At 40.1% G+C, this 15,512-nt stretch overlaps 1 protein-coding gene across 2 annotated transcripts in view; it reads left to right on the top strand.

Moving 5' to 3' along the window:
* Positions 1-15,512, top strand: part of NDRG1 (N-myc downstream regulated 1) — a 64,792-nt gene that overhangs the window by 44,631 nt on the left and 4,649 nt on the right. For both annotated transcript variants that reach the window (XM_069005515.1, XM_069005516.1), the window contains exons 4-13: positions 4,050-4,155; positions 5,585-5,705; positions 7,982-8,044; positions 9,619-9,679; positions 10,129-10,215; positions 11,375-11,431; positions 12,360-12,463; positions 12,856-12,912; positions 13,715-13,766; positions 14,531-14,578. In XM_069005515.1, the coding sequence (XP_068861616.1) occupies positions 4,050-4,155; positions 5,585-5,705; positions 7,982-8,044; positions 9,619-9,679; positions 10,129-10,215; positions 11,375-11,431; positions 12,360-12,463; positions 12,856-12,912; positions 13,715-13,766; positions 14,531-14,578 (756 nt within the window). The remainder of the gene's footprint in view (positions 1-4,049; positions 4,156-5,584; positions 5,706-7,981; positions 8,045-9,618; positions 9,680-10,128; positions 10,216-11,374; positions 11,432-12,359; positions 12,464-12,855; positions 12,913-13,714; positions 13,767-14,530; positions 14,579-15,512) is intronic.

Genomic DNA, 15,512 nt, shown 5'->3' with positions numbered 1-15,512 from the left:
AGGAAAATGCTAAAGAACTTCAGGGCAAAGGGGATTTGAAACTTGACATTGAAATACCACATTAAAAGCTCAAATATTTTTCAATCTGCAGGAAATTGAAAAAGAGAAGTAAAAAAATAGCCTATGCAGGTATTACTATAGTGAAGTTCTTAAGTAATATGAATTTAAAATATACAGTCTCCTAGCAATTTAAAAGCTATTTAAATCTTTTTTCCTCAGTCCTAAGGCAAGAGAAGGGAGTTGTATTTAACCGTCATAATGTTATGAATTAAAATAAAAGCATGAGATTGTAATTGAGGATTAAGTATATTTGAAAGATTTAAAATAATTGTGATGGAATGCAGTATTTTACTTAAAATATAAAATATGAAATATTTAGCAAAGTGTGCATGTGCAGTTTTCCTTTTTAGATATCTGAGATATTTTGGTTGCATATTTTGTACTTCAGAAAACAACTTGTTCATAAACATGTTTTTAATCCATATCTTCCTTAGCCAGGGTTGAGACAGGAAGGAATAAATGAGCCCTCCTGTGTGATAACAAATTGTCTTCCCTTTCTAACCTCATGAAAAAATAAAAAGGTCACTTGAAGCAAAAATAAAATCTATTTTAGAATGTACCAGTTCCTTCAAACTGAGACAGCCTCCCTTAAATTGCATGTATTGGAAGTATTTTTATGTTTGTGTTTAGTGCACTAAGATAAGACTGCACCTCTGTTAAAGTGAGAGATGTGAACAGATGGTGTGTTTGTCTTTATCCTTCTATCGGATTAGTGTACCTTGGATTTTTTTTTCCAAGATAGTGTTTTAATACAAATCAGTTGGTGAAGAGCCTCTTACTATAATGTTGATGTTGATTGGGATGTGCTGCCATCTGTTTTCAGTGCTCTGCATTTTGAAAACATCCGTCCCTACATCACGTAGACAAATCTCTTGATCTTTAATAGGATCAATAGGGATGTGAAGTTGTTGGTTTGATGTCACCAAACAAACTGGTTTGAATTGGTTGTTTTTTTAGACCCCTATGTGTATTTCCCATTAAGAATTTGTGCTACAGGAAAATAGCACAACCCTTTTGAATTAAGGGACTCACTGTGATGCTAATGAGGAATTGAGCCAATTGTTAAACTGACTGTTATGCCAGTTGTTGGGAGCATGGTCACCTGTTGTCTCTGAACTATTTTTAGTTGACACTGAGGTTGAACTAGACTCAGGCTTCCAGTTCCAGAAGAATTAGCTGTGGCGGTCAGTGGGATGTGAAGGTTCAAGGGTTTGGCTTTATCTACCATGAACAGACTTTTTCTTTCATGCATGAAGGAGGAAGATCCTGAATCTTGAAGGTGCTTCCTGCAAAGAAAACAGGTTCTGGATTTTCACTGTTATTACTGGAAGGCTCTAGCAATACAAATCTGATTATATGAAATGCCTATTAGTCTCTAACTGAGGAGAAAATAATTTCAATATTCTACACTCAGCAGGAATTATGTTACACAATAATGCTTACCCTCATTACTGTGTTGAGATTGCCAAACTATTATTTTTTTAAATTAGCTAAATGTAAGAGAATAGAATGTGGAAAATATTAATTGCCATCATTATTAATTTCAGCTGTTATTAATTGCTATGTAGTGGCACTGAAAATCTCGTCAGGAGTATTGTATAATGATAATACCCAAATATATATATTAATGATGTAGAATGTTATTGGGGCCCTGAGCAATCTGATTTAATGGGTGGCATGCCTGCCCACAGCAGGAGGCTGGAATTAGATGATCTTTAACATACACTATTGTGTACCCAACCCGCGACAACTATTAAAATATAATTGTAGAAAGGCTTGGGTTGGAAGGGATGTTAATGACATACCCCATGTATATTTCCCATATTTTCTGTGAAAAACTGAACGTGGTGACATTCATGTGCTGATGTAGGAATCCTTTAAACTAAATGTTGCTTATCTACTTTGGAAAATACTAGATATCAAACATTTTAAAAGCCTTGGTTTTGTTGTTCAGAATCATTGTGACTTACACTAATTTTTTAGTCTTTTGTGTTTACTGGAAACTTTAACCCTGGCTTTTAGGAAAGAACTCAATTCTGATTTAATTTAGCATAAGTTTGGGGTGTTCCAGCATTTCAGATGACAAAATGCAAAATGAAGCTAAACTTCTCCAAACCTGATGGAAACAGCAACAGGAAAGACTCTGCTAATTCCCAGGTTTGAAATTTGGCGCTTTTACATTGTGTGGAAGGGACTTAGTTCATCTTTGATGTCTGACCTCTGTTGAGTATATTCTCCCCTGATCAAACCTGGCTCAAATCCTATTTAAGAATGACATCCTCGTGAATTAGTCTGTTTTGGTTTCCCCAGCTGGCATTATGGGAGTCATAAGCCTATGTAGGAGAGCAGCTTGTCTATATAACCCAGTTTCATGCTGGGGCAAAGTAAAAACCTGCCACCCGTCCTCTGTTTGACTTGCTGGATTTGCCACCCTGTTTTGCCTAAGGATGGTCCTGGATGTGGAAGATACAGCTTACTTGATAAGTAATGCAGTGAGTATGCAGAGGAATGAGTCTCTAAGGAGATATAAAAGCTGAAAATTAGAGTTTTGATGGAGTATAGTTCAGAGAGCAGCAATGCTCATCTGTCCCCATGTACAAGGGGCTTAGATCTTGATTCAGTGCTTCAGTTGTAACTTAAAATTGATGTAATTGTGTAATTAAAAAGAAAATAGAGTAAATGTAGAATGGTGTTGGCTAGAATCCTTATTTTCAACAAAATGTGCAGTGCATTCCTTGTATCAAATTAAGGAGCTGAGATTTAGATTGAATTATTACCTGAGATATTGGAAGAGGTTTTTAAAAAAGGTTTTTGCAGAGGCTGTACACCTCTGATTTCTACAACATAATTTTAATAGATTTGAATTTAACTTGGATTTTGCTTCTGGGTGTTACTGCCTGGAACAAGTCAAGCAAGCCCTGCAGCAGCAGGCAGTGGTGAATGACATGGATCATAGCTTTGTCCTGTGCAGTAAATAAAGGATTCTGGTGAGATGCAAAGACTGGCTGCTACCTATATAATTCTTTGGTTGTTATGTGAGTGTAACTGTACTGTAAAAAGTGTCAGAAAGAACAGTGAGTTTGTGATTCCCTTTATACACATTGGCAAAATACCAAATTGTTTATATTCATCTGAAGTTCAAGTGCAAAAGAAACAAAAACTTTTCCATCTTTTGAGTAAGTCACATCTAACTTAGGTAGAGATTCAGAAGATGGTGCTCAGGGGGACTTTAGGTTATTAATGATGCTGTCCTTGGTGTTAAGATCAATAAGTAGTATAAACTCCTGTTATCCTCAATAATAGTGGTTTATTTCTTAATGTTGTTTTTCTGATAAGCACCACAGTAATGTCATGGTTATTTTGTTCTATTAGCAAACTTTAGGCACTTGGGTTTATGCTCAGGTCTGAACATCACAAGCCATAAGACAAACACATGTGGCTGTCACTTTTATTGGGGAAGGCTACTGCAATCACAAGGCTTCACAGTATGATAAATCTTTATGGCAAATAAGCAAGTACAAGCTACTTAATGCTGCTTTCTTTGGGGAATAGTGGTTATTTGCTCAGCTAGAGTTCTTTTCCTAGAAATCAGAAATATTTTATCTTGGTGACTTGTACTTTTGCAAATGTTGCGAGTCATAGTTGTAAGCTCCTGTTATTTCAGGTGTCACTATAACAAACTGCTTTCTTTATGTTTTCTTATCCTGCCTTTTAATGTGGTTAAAGTGTTTAACTATTCCCTCAGCATGTGGTTAGAGCTAGCAGCTTGAGTGCTTCTGTAGTTTTATGTGGGCTGGAGTAGGTGACAGTCAAATGTAAAATGTTATCACAGAGCCCCCACCATGGGGGAGAACAGGGAGTGTTAGCATAGGATTGCAGAGCAGACCCTGGGATGGGGCAGGACCTGTGCTTGTGGTCGATCAGGGTCTGCTGCAGCAGCCGTGGAGCACTTGGACAATCCCTGACAGAGTCTTCCTGTCCTCTCCCAGGAGCAAGATGTGGAGACCATGCACGGCTCAGTCCGTGTCACCATGTGTGGCACTCCCAGGGGGAACCGCCCGGCCATCCTCACCTACCACGACATCGGGCTGAACCGTAAGTGTAGACTCTTTAATTGCCAGCACAGGTTCTGTGTCAGCACTGCCATAATCAGAGGTGAGAAAGCAGCAGTGGCTAGGAAACCCTTCCCAGGTCCTTGTTTGTTTGTGTGCATTGGAAGCTGTTTAATGGCACCTAACTCTCACAGCAAGTGTAATTCAGAGATTTTTTTTTTTTTTTTTTTAATCCTTGTGCAGTAAATAATTGGAACGTTTCAGTTAAAGGGGCAAAAGACCTCTGGTAGTTCATAGCAACTGTGTATGAATCTTGCAAAAAAATCTTAAGAGGAGGCCGATGGTATATTGCCAGCAGGACTGAAAAAACAACCCTGCTGGGGCTTTGGGTCCTGTCTGATAAGCAGTCTCGTGCTGCTTGGATTTATATGCATTATATGTCAAGTCAGTATGAGATGAGTGCTGGCTTTGTGTCCTTAGCCAGCCTTTTATCTTATCTGTCATATAATGAGCTAATATCCAGACCTGGTCTAGTTTGATCTTTTGTCAGACATACTTGTTGCACACAATTCACTGTTTCTTAATTAGCTATCAATATTTAAAACCACCTGCAGATCTTGAAAGTCTGGCTGTTGTAAGGGGGTGAATATTACTAGTAAGACCAAAAAAAAAAAAAAATCTGCTTTCTTGCCTGTGTTTTGTGGAATTGTCTTTAGTTTTGATTTTCAGTGAATCAGGGCAGAGAAAATCTGGAACTTAACTTTGAATTAGAGCTTTTTCTTTCCAGAGTTACAAAGTTTTCCTGGACTTGGATATTCTCCTAAAGCTGATTTGAGCTAAAAGCATTTTATATTCTGCCAAGATATTTTGCATATATATTGTGTGAGGACATTCAGAAACACACACAGAATATTGAACCATTTTCTAGGCATCTCAAAGATGGTGCTTTCCACACCAGAAGGAAAATATCCTAATGCTCTCCCTGCATGAATATTTCTTAATAAGATCATCTCAAAACTTGGAGTCTACAGCACTGAGTGTCCCAGAAGGATGATTTTGTCTTGAGCTGTCTGCAGCATCTGATCACATAATGTTTAACTTCTAATATTTGGGCAAAAGGCCAAGCCCCAGTTCTATCCTTGAATATTCTTTTTCCTCTATTTGTTTTGACACAATTTTAAAAAAATTAAAAGGACAAGGAAATTGATAACTTAATCTAAGACAAAACCTGGGATGAATACCCTTGGCTACATTTTGTTAGTATTTTAAGTTTGCATAAAGAATATTTTTTGAGGAATTAGGTGTAAGCAAATACTTCTAGTAGGTACAAAAATAACTTGGACAAACCTTAGCTGACCTGATCGATTCAACTTTTCATTAACCTGCAGGATAGGTTAATAAATTATTTTTATAGCTGAAAACTTAGTATTTCCTTCAGCATAATTATTTCCTATTTTCTTTTCCTTCCCAAGATAAAACTTGCTTCAATCCTCTCTTCAACTTTGAGGATATGCAGGAAATCACCCAGCACTTTGCAGTCTGCCATGTGGATGCACCTGGCCAGCAGGATGGAGCACCATCTTTCCAGGCTGGGTGAGTTGTCTGGGAAAAAACAGCCCATGCTTTCATAGTTATCCTCTTTTTGGAAAAAGAGTCTTGATCTTTGATTTCATTAAAAGGTACTTGCAGTAAGCACAGTAGTTGGCTTTTGAACTTAAATCCTGACACTCTATTTCTAAAGTACTGGAGTTCTGAGAGCTCTGTTTTGTTGTGCCAGTTCACAGTAGACTTTGGGGCTGCAGTTTTGTGTTTTAGCTCTGATAGTGGGACTGCTTGTAAAGCAATTCCTTGACAGATATCTACATCTTGTCAATTCAAATAGTGAATTAGCTTATTTTGTAATGACATCCTGAATAAAAAATACAAAATTAAACTATTACTGTAAAAAAGACAGGCATTAACCCCTACATAATGTCCTTCCTAAATCTGTGGATCTTTGTGAAATGGCATCATGGTGGATGTTGATAAGTTGATGACCTACCTGGAAAATCCAAGTTGTTGGGCAATAACAAGGTGATGAACCCCCCACAGAATGTCATATCTGCATATTCCTGACTGTACCATGTCCGATGCTGTAACTCTTGGAAACCTTGAGCACTGTCATTGCCAAAAGGCTTGGCCTGTTTAGGTCGAATGAGACAGGTTTACCTTGAGATGCCCCTTGGAGAGGAATCAGCTTGGCTGAGGAAGGGAGCAGCCAACATGCCAAGGGGAGGATTCAAGGCAAGGACCAGTTGTTCTGTGAGAACTACGTATTAAGGAGCTTATAAGTACCCTTATTGCATGAGCCAGTCTATTTCCCTGCTTAATTTTTAAGCTGGTCTGATGCTGTTGTTAGCTGCAATGCCCCAGTTGTCTATCAGAGCAGCCTACAAAGCTATTTCAGTCATCCCTTCTTTGCATTTGTTTAAATCATGAGCTTTTAAGTGCCTTAGCCCTCGTGTCCTGGACAGGTGTTATCGCTTCTGAGTTAGCTGCAGAGGGCAGCCGTCATGATCTGTGGCTGGTAAAGACTTCTGCTTGATAAAATCATGATGGCCGTGTAAGAAGCTGTTTTATGTTTGCCTGCCCTTCAACTGGGAGACCAGCATGCCTAAATTATGTCATAGAATTATGGCTTGGTTTAGAAGGGAAATTTACAGGTTATCTAGTCCAACCCCCCTGCAATGAGCAGGGACAACTTGATCAGATTGCTCAGAGGCCTGTCCAACCTGACCTCGAATGTTTGCAGGGCTGGGGCATCCACCACCTCTCTGGGCAACCTTTTTCAGGGTTTGCCACTCTCATTGTAAAAAAAAACCTTCTTCCTTAGATCTAACTTAAATCTACCCTCTTTTGGTTTAAAACCATTACCTCTTTTCCTATCACAGCTGGCCCTGCTGAAAAGTTTGTCCTCCTCTTTCTTATAGGTCTCCTTTAAGTAAGTAAGAAAATAAGAAAGGCTGCAACAAAGTCTCCCAGACCAAAGCTGTTGCAGTAACACCAGCTTTTGTCATGACAAGGTTTAATTTACCAACAAGAAAATCTAAGAAAATAAAACATTTTGCAGTCCTTGGTGGTTTTTGCTTGGTTATATTTTGGAGGCTAAACTTGAGAATAATTAAGTGTAATTCTGATGGGAAGCACAGATTTAAATACATCTTAGGCAGATGTTTTCCAGCTCTACTCTGGGTAGATTTTTTTTTCCACATGATACTCAGTTGAGATTTTGCTCAGAATTTCCTTCCCTCAAAGTTTTGTTTCTGCTTTGAAAAGGCCAGGAGCAGTAAGAAACAGCTGTTTTTATTGAGCTTTCCTCAGCAGCTTCATAGCCTTTCTTATGCCTTCATTTTCTCCATCAATAGTAATGGAAAGCTGTTCTCATTTATCCTATGGTAATGTTTGTGTCCCTAAAAAATTTTGCCAAATATCTGGAACTCACTTCTGTAGTCCCTGATTCTGAAATACAGGGGAACTTTTTTGTGGTGGACCAGAAATACAAACCTAGTGAATGTGGTTGGAAACGCATCTCTCTGGTTCAAACTTTTTCATAAGGTCAAAGTGTTAACTTTCCTTGGGAAAGATTCATTGTGGTCTGTTTTGGTCTTAGACATCCATTGTCCTGTAACACATAGAACATATATAGATTATGCTCCTATTTCTGCTAAATTACTTGTGCTTGCTCCTGATTTAAATTCAGCTCGTATACACAATGATCTCATGATGACAGCATTTGCTATTACATCTACAGTGATCACTGTGTCTCTAAATATGCCAGTGTACACTGCTGGACATGGTGTAATAACTCCTCAAAAACATGCTGCTTGTAGGTATGTGTATCCCTCCATGGATCAGCTGGCTGAAATGATTCCTGGAATCCTGAAACAGTTTGGGTGAGTGCAGAGTTGTTTACTTATTTTTCTCATTCTTCTCTCTATGTGGCTCACTGAAAGAGCAGGCATTTGCTTTGGCCTGGCTGTCTGGCATTTTGTTTGCTCGAACTACACTTGTGGTTGTTTTGGATTCCTGTGTTACAGATGGATTGCTTTTGCCTTGGTTTCTGAACGAGCTTATTTTTTGGCCCTTTTTGAAATGTCTGTTTATTTTTAAACAGGAAGCAACTTAGGAGAAATCCCATGTGCCTAATTTAGGGGCTTCCTCCAGTATTCTCTGCATCCCCCTTGCAGGGGCAGGGCACAGACAATCTGTTCTTCCCACTGTAGCAACCCACATTTTCCTGTGTGGTTAAGCAGGAAAAAAAAAAAGCACAGTCCCATCTGAAGACATTTACTGTTTTTTTTTTTTTCCTGTGGCTTGAATGTCCTAGGGGGTCTGTCTGACCTCCCTAAGCCTCTTCTACTACCAAGAGCAGATGCCAGGTTACCAGTTGAAAGACCTAGTGACAGTGTTCCTGGGTTGTCTACCTGCACCATGTTTGGGGGTTGTTTTCCCTTAAAGCTCAGCTTTAGCAGGAGCTGTAGGTGAGAAAGATGCCCTTTCTGTGGAGTTTGTGCTCCTGGTACACAGTGGAGAGGGCAGATAGACACCTCCAAGGGGTTTTCAGAACAAGGAGAGAAAACTTGGCATTCAGGTTTAGGCAGCTTTGGAAAACAGAGGCTGGACCAGCTCCCCAGTTTAGACATTGCTCAGTTATAACCAGGTCTTACTGCAGACCAGTTTACCTCTCCACCTCTTTAGGGGATGTGTATTTTTTGAACTGCCTAATGTCAGGCACAGGGCTGTCAGTTCAGTTGCACTGCGCAAAAAAATGTGATCAATAACATCAGCATCTTGAAAATCAATTAAACTGGAGTGTATTTACAAAGTCCTAATGAGAATGAAAACTATCCTCAGGTATTTTCCTAAAAGCATTGAATAACTGTTTTTCTGAGTGGTTTTGTCTAGCTTTCCCTTCCATGTATTCTCTAAGACGTTGAAGGTAATGCTTTAAACCTGATTTCAGTTAATACAAATATTTGGTTTGTTTCTGCCCCGTTTGGTTATGAAGTTTAAACTTCATCACCCCAGTGACTGGGTAGCAGGAGATGTTTCCCTGCCCGCTTCCTTTTAGAGAGGAACCAGTGCCCCAGTTGGATAGCTGTGATGGGGAGGGCAGGGAGAGCCCGGGGAGGGGGGAGCTTTGTATTCAGGCTGCAGATTTCAGGTCTGTATCTTACAAGTTTTTCTGGCAGAGACTAATCATTTCCTCCCAGGATCAGAACAATGCTGTGGCTGCTCAGTATATTTACTTAAAGATAAGTGAGGATGGCTGCTGCCCTGCAATGCATGAGGGCCAGGGCCCTCCAAATATTGCTGGGGCCACTGACGTTGCTGAGGGCCAACAGCTTGCCCAAACTGAGCCCACCCTTCTGTAGATACACACTGGCATGTGGAAGAGGAAGGCTACTGATGTAATTTATTTTTAGCACTCTTCCTCATTTGTCTCTTCTGTTTTATTGCTGTGCAGGCTGAAGACCATCATAGGAATGGGAACTGGAGCTGGTGCCTACATTTTAACCAGATTTGCTGTAAGTTTTGTGGAGCTTCCCTAAAGCCTCAAACCCAATTTCCCTCACATGTTGTCACCATAGCGTGCATGGAGAATTCCTGTTCTGCTGTGCCCAGTTAAGTATGCAAGCCAGGCTTTTAAGTGAAATACCACAATCTGCAGGACAGCTAATCCAGAAGACCTAGATTTTCCATTTTAAGGCCTGGGCTCTACCCAGTTAATTTGCAGAAGGTTTTTATAATGGGAGTTCTCTATTTAAACTGAGGGTGGAGAAAAAGTTAAATCCTAATGTTCTCCAGCTGCTCAGTTGAACTGCTCTAATGAAATTTTTTTTTTCCCATACATATGCTTGTTTTCTGCAAGATAAAACTGGACCTACCACTTTCCTCCCCAGGACATAATTTGCTAATTTAATTTTTTTGCTGACTGTCAAGTTGCAAAGGATATCCTAAATCTTCTCTTTTGCAGTTAAACCATGCAGAGATGGTGGAGGGATTAGTTCTCATTAACGTAAACCCTTGTGCTGAAGGTTGGATGGACTGGGCAGCAACTAAGGTAAACATCTTTAAGTTAGAAAAATAAATGTTACTGCAAGCCTGTGGAACATGAGGAGCTTGGCAATCTTGTATGTCAAGGCATGGCTGCAGATACAAAATATCTTGGGGTAACTCCTTTGGGGTTTATTCTTCCATTTGCAAAAATACTTCATACAGGGCTAGTGATAAAAATAAGTACTTTGAGAAAACAGATACAGATACATGTGGCACAATGGAGCTGCTGGGACAATTCTTAAGAGCTCATAGCTGCTGGGGAGAACAGTTTACCTAGACATGGTAGTTTTGGAAACATCTTTCTTGACCATGGCTTTGTTTACCAGCACAGTCCAAAATATGAAGTAGAGCACACAAAAATGCCCAGAACAGCATCTTCTGTGTTTCAATCATCTGAGGCTTAGATGCCAAAAGGACTCAGAAAAGAGCATTAGCTACAGTAAATGTGGACAGATTGTTCATACAACCAGAAAATGTTGACATAAAAGAAACTCCTAGGAGAAGCTTGCAGAGCTAGGATGTAACATTCTTTCAAGGCTTAGTTTCTAATTATATTCCCAGATCAAATTTATCAAAATACTTTGACAGACAAACTTACTTAAATGAAATGTAGTAACTTTTCTATGCTGAAATGAACTTCTGACCCATTTCAATTCTCACCCAATTCCTCACTGCCTGAAATTCTTACATATCTGTGCTTCTGCCTTCCACCTCTCAAGTATTACCTCAAGAGTACAGCAGGTGCCTTATATTCTTGTGTCCTTCCAAAGCAGGAGCACTTACTGTGGGTTGTGAGCTTAAGGTACCAGTTCCATCGCATTGTCAGGGTGGGTTGTTAGGGAGGAGAGTGGGCAGTGGGGTTAAATGACTCCCATCTGGCTGGTTTGCTTGGTGCTCCTGCAGGGAGTGATTCCCTATACACCTATGCCTCTAGTAGTGTGTTCCCTATATAACTGCATTAGTGAAGACATCTGATGAGAATGACTCAAACGTGAACCCCTAAAGGTGTTCTAGTTGGATGGAGGGGGCAAAATATCATTTTAGGGTATTGTACATGTAGAGAGAGCAGGAAACATCCATTGGTCTATTTATGGGTAATTGGAAGGTGTCATTTGTTCAGGGACTGTGTCAGTAGCAGGTACTTAGATAATCTTGCTGTTCAGATTTCAGGTTGGACAAACGCTTTGCCAGACATGGTCATTTCACATCTATTTGGAAAGGTAAAGTTCAAAAGATTCCTCTGGTGTATTCAGTCATCTGTATTTACCTCCTGGGGCTGGGAGGGGAAAAGCCTTCACTTAAACAATAAAGGATGAAGTGAAACTGTGAGATAGGATTCACACTTGTGTCCCTAGCATTTTGAGGGTGTGTTCTGCCATGGGTTTGCTGTGTCCTGAGTACTCAAGTGCATCTCAGTTGTGAAAACTCTAGTAGGGGCAGCTCCCTGTCTAGGCAGCCAACACTTAAAATGTGAGTATATGGTCATGTTCTGAGCTGAAAAACCCCTCAGCATTTTTATATAATATACGTGTAACTCTGTGACAGCTGGTTATTAGTGTTAATGGTGCTCTTCAGTGCAAGCCTTATGCAAAGTGCTGGACTGTTTTCTGAGGCTACTTTGCTGTGCTTGACATTGTTAGTAAATGCAATGGAAAACTCCATTCCAGCAGAACAAGGAACTAATCTATAAAGACTTTAGAACCCAACTGTTTGAAAATGTTACTGATTGAAGTCCTCGAAGCTTAGTTATTTACTATTGTGAAATTGAGTTCCACATTACATGTTTGTGAGCCTTCAGCATCTGCTTTGTCCTGGAAACATTTATTAGGCTTCTTACCCTCAATCTTCTTTTTTTTGTTTAGTTTAAAATCTCACACTTGTCTGACTGTAACCATCTGCACTACGTGTTTTGCAATTGTGAGATTTTAACATTACAAAATCCTGGAGTTTTAAAGAAAATTGTGGTACTGCAATCAGAAGATAATATTAATTCTGGGTGACTTCACTGGGTGCTGGAAGTGGTCCCTTCCCTCAAGGTGCACGCACTGCTGTTGTGCAGATATGAGTCTGATACACAACTACTGTCACATGTCTTCAGATCCTTTCAGAAAATAGCCCCTATTCTGAATGATTGTGTCTCCACTTTAGGAAGAGATTCACAGCAACCACGACCTGATCCATACTTACCGTCAGCATATTATTAATGATATGAATCAAACCAACCTTCATCTCTTTGTCAACTCTTACAACAGGTAAATACATTTACCTGATTTCTAACTGGAAACTTTTTTAAGAGGCTGTCCAGCTCTTTAGAGACATTACTTGTGTGGTGGGATTACATGTGTTCCCCCAGTATGAAGTTCTGCCTAACAGTGCCTTTAGGGATCTCAGGTGGTTTGCTTATTGGAGAAGGACCTTGTGCACTTGTGGGGTGAAAGATTGTGCACTGGGACTGAACTAAGACATTGATCCTTCAGTCTAAGTGTGGTTCTATATCAGTTATGGAGGCTACAATATATATCAGATTAAATTAACATGTGAGTGTCTGCTTTCTCTAAACTAGAAGAATATAGAAGTATCTATAAAATTCCAGTGTATCAAAAGCCTTTGTCCTTTTTTTTTGTTTTTTTTTTTTTTTTTTTAGTCGGCGAGACCTAGAAATTGAGCGCCCTGTTCCTGGAGTAAATGTTGTCACCCTTCAGTAAGTATTTTAATTGAGAGGTTACTGCAAGTCAGGGGCTGCCATTAGGAAGAACTCTTCTCTTCAGACTTGGCAAACATACTTAAATTGAAAGTTAAGTTGTTCTCATCACTGTGCATCCTGTCACTGTGCAAAATTTGGGCTTACAAAGTACTTGAAAAGTTGGTGTACTTAGCTTCATGCAGAAATATGTTATAGTTAATGGAAACTGTAGCTCTGAAGGCGCTTGAGCTGTGCCTATACAACTAAAAAACCCCAAGTTAAAACCATTTGAAAACCAACCAACCAAAAATATTCAGGAAGATAAAGCAGGTATGAGAATGACTGACTGTCAGATCTTCTGCTAATGGCTTTTTGCTTATGCTGCAACTTATACAACATAATAGGTGTCAAGTCTTTCCTAGCTCAGCTGCTGATGGTTATGCACAGGAGACTGTTCCTCTGACAATCTGGTTGGGATTGGATGGACAGATCCAAAAGTTGGAGCTCAAGGGCCTGGAGGGTGGTAGGCATGAGACTTTGATGCTGATGCCCACATTCAATTTCTTGTAAAGCAAGGAATAAGAGCACTGTCAAGGGCTAATTTGCTGCCAGCTGGGGAAGAGATCAGGTTCTCAGGCAAGGAATGTCAGTGGATCCACAGCTAATGCAGGATTTGATATATGTTTAAGGTGTCAGGAATACAAACCAAATCCTTTCCACACACTTAACTGTCTCACCCTTCCAGAGACACAAAATGCAGCTCAGGGCAAGTCCAGGCTGGGTGGCAGAGATAACACCACTTGTGTGTGCTTCTTTGCAGGTGTCCTGTCCTCCTGGTGGTCGGTGACAGCTCCCCGGCGGTGGATGCTGTGGTGGGTACCTCGAGCCATCTTTGCCACCCTGCTGAGGGTGGGTGGGCGAGCCAAGGGGGCTGCACGAGGCCAGCAGAGCTCCTGCCACACAGCACCCCTGCTGGCTACCAATCCAGCCTGGTGGCTCTCCTCTTCCAGACCACAGGAGAGCTGCCATTAATTCCATGGTGTTTTTCCCCTCTGCTGTGCACCATTATTTAATAGCTACCACGTTAGGAACAATCACCACAGCAGTTCCAGTGAACCACAAATATTTTCCTTTAGAGAGGAATCTGCTGCTGGTATTTTAACTTGCTGTGTGGTGCTGGAGCTGTGCCCTGGGTCACTCTGGAAGTGAAGAACTTCTTTTTGACCATTATAACTCGCCCCAGATGACTGGATGACTTCAAATGTTGTGCCTTAATAGGCATGCCCGGTCTGCTGGCCCGTGGCCACATGGCTGCTCACCACTTGGGACGCTACCAGATGACCCCAAATCACAAGATAAACAACACTTGTTTCCATTGGAGTCCCAGAAACAGATGAAAAAAGTCTCCAATTCCCAACTATCGGTTTGTACATGGAAAAAATGCAGTTAAAAATGTGAGCTGACCTACTTGGGTTTAAAGATACGTATTATGTATACATAGTCTTCACACAGAATCATAGGACAGTCAGTTTAGTCTCTATTAAGCCAGTAAACAAGGTGTTAAATCTGTTTTCATGCAAGAGTTCATAATTAAAATCTTGTGTACAATGTCTTATGCTGCTATTATTTTATATAGGTTGAATGCAACTCAAAGCTGGACCCAACAAGGACCACACTTCTGAAGGTAATAACAAAACCTGTGCTTTTTAAAGTAAACATTCTTCTCATATAAAACAATTATATTGGATTAGCTGCAAAAGCAGAACCAGGGTGATGTGTTGCAATACCGTAACACAGTGAGAATCCGGTTCTGATGTGAAAAGAGAGCTCCTTCAGGGTGAGAGCATTTTAGTGGAATAAACAAGACTAGGGGCTTCTTGTCAGAGTTAACAGCAGGGAATTTCTCAGCTTCTCCATTTTAAAATAGTAAGGATAAGAGTTGAAATGTTCAGTATTTCACATACCCATAATGAATTTAACTAGAGCTGGCAAAGCTGATCTTGAGATATTTTGAAAGGTTTGAAAAAACTGTGACCAGAGTAGGACTGCAAACAAGTTCATTCTGTTCCTGTGCTTGCCTCTCAGCAGAAGTATCAGGTGAATTGACAGCTAATCTATCAGCCAGTTTGGTCATCCTGCCTTTTATGAGGGTACAGTCCAGAATATCTTAATGCTATTTTCTAAAAAATTTGGATAAAATGCACTTCCAAACAGCAGAACATAATGCAAAGGCTTTGGCTGATATTTAGCATTCAGATTATGGGGGCAATCTTCAGCTTGTTACTGATGAAGTAATAGCATGCAAACAGTGAAACAAGTTTGGTCATGCTTTTCTGGGAACTTCTAGTGCATCTCTTTATTGAACTGGTCAGTGAAAATTATAATAAATAAAGATTTTTAATTTTTTTTTTCTTTTAACATTGAGAAGTTACACTGCTGCCCTATAATATGGTGTGGCAGACACCCTAAGAAAGTTACTGACATTATCTCAGACCTTTTATCAGTGGCCAGCCTTTGCTCAGTCCAGGGATATGGCTGATGCCAGATCCTGCTGCAGGCCTGTTTTGCTGTTAACTAATCCTAGATAGGATTTGGGGTTTCCTGTAATTTACAACTCT

This window comes from Aphelocoma coerulescens, chromosome 2 (assembly GCF_041296385.1).
Source record: "Aphelocoma coerulescens isolate FSJ_1873_10779 chromosome 2, UR_Acoe_1.0, whole genome shotgun sequence".
NCBI lineage: Eukaryota > Metazoa > Chordata > Aves > Passeriformes > Corvidae > Aphelocoma > Aphelocoma coerulescens.
The sequence above is the reverse complement of the archived record's forward strand: the minus strand, read 5'-3'. Positions and strand labels throughout refer to the sequence as shown.